This window comes from Emiliania huxleyi (genome assembly GCF_000372725.1).
Source record: "Emiliania huxleyi CCMP1516 unplaced genomic scaffold EMIHUscaffold_7395, whole genome shotgun sequence".
Classification (NCBI taxonomy): domain Eukaryota; phylum Haptophyta; order Isochrysidales; family Noelaerhabdaceae; genus Emiliania; species Emiliania huxleyi.
In genome coordinates, this window is record NW_005196460.1 from 1 (window position 1) to 1,092 (window position 1,092).

At 64.5% G+C, this 1,092-nt stretch overlaps 1 protein-coding gene across 1 annotated transcript; it reads right to left on the bottom strand.

Annotated features, from left to right (window-relative positions):
• Nucleotides 1-106: 106 nt before the first annotated feature.
• Nucleotides 107-409, bottom strand: EMIHUDRAFT_258271 (hypothetical protein; the record flags this gene model as incomplete). The annotated part of the gene is made up of 1 exon (XM_005760815.1): nucleotides 107-409. The coding sequence occupies one exon, from the start codon at nucleotides 407-409 to the stop codon at nucleotides 107-109; it is 303 nt and encodes a 100-aa protein (XP_005760872.1).
• Nucleotides 410-1,092: the final 683 nt, after the last annotated feature.

The window sequence follows — 1,092 nt, forward strand, 5'->3', positions numbered from 1 at the left end:
AGTGACTCAAAGAGGTCGAGCCGCGCTAATGGGGTGTCTCCGAGCTTACTGTACTCCAGCCTGGAGCTCTGATGGACGGCCCTGACTATCCCTGACACACAGAGAGTCACTCTGACGGCACACGACACCCTATAACTGCGTCATGACCAGCCTGCCATGCGTCGCCGGTGCCGCATTCATCGCAGTGCTTCTTTAGCAGGCGGTGGACTGTCGGCTGCGAGGACGCGGTCGCATTTGCGCGAGGCGAGGCGAGCATTGCTGCGCGTTGCATGCGCCATGATCGCGCCAGCGCGTGCGGGAGCTCCTGGCTGAGCGTTGAGTCCAGGCGAGTTGCGCTGGCCACGATCGCTACGCCGAGCCGAGCTGACGCGCCGAGGCGCCGGCCAGTCGCAGCCGTGAGGCATGCCATAGCAGCAGAGGCACCTGCCACCCATTGGGCGGGCAGACAGAAGGCCAGGGCAGCACTGGCAAGTGCAACGCGCCTCATGTCGGAGAGCGACCGTGGTCCGTGCCTCGTTCGCCGCTTATGATGTAGAGTTTGTTGTAGAGATTTCACGTTGTAGAGCGCCTCTACATCGCTCTACAACGCACCCGCCTCGTCCCGCGGCGGATGTAGAGCTCTACAGCTCTACAGCGCTCTCCCATCTCTACAGCTCTACAGCGCTCTACACTCTACTCCTCTACACCCTCCCTCAGTGGACAGTGCGGCTGTAGCCCAAGGAGAGAGAAGCAGCAACAGGCCTAGCACCGTCGACGAGCGCAGCTGGCGCCTTGCGCTTCTTTGTGGAGGAAGCCTGCGCAGCCTGCGCTCCGGCCGGCAGAGGGCTTGCGACCCGTGGCAGGGTGGCGAGCGGAGGCAGCCCGCCGGTGGGCGAGCCAAACTCTGGCGGTGGCAGCCCGCTCAGCCCCAGGCGCCCCTCGAACCGGAGGGTGGTCTGCCGCCGCTGCGCGGTAGGCACGCCGAGGGCGGGAGACATATATGCCAGCTTCGCGCCACAGGTGGGAGGACCGATTCTCAGCAAGTTTGGCAGGGCGGGCAGCTGTGAAGGATCGATTGCTGTACAACGAGGGACCGATTCCGTGAGGGCCGGG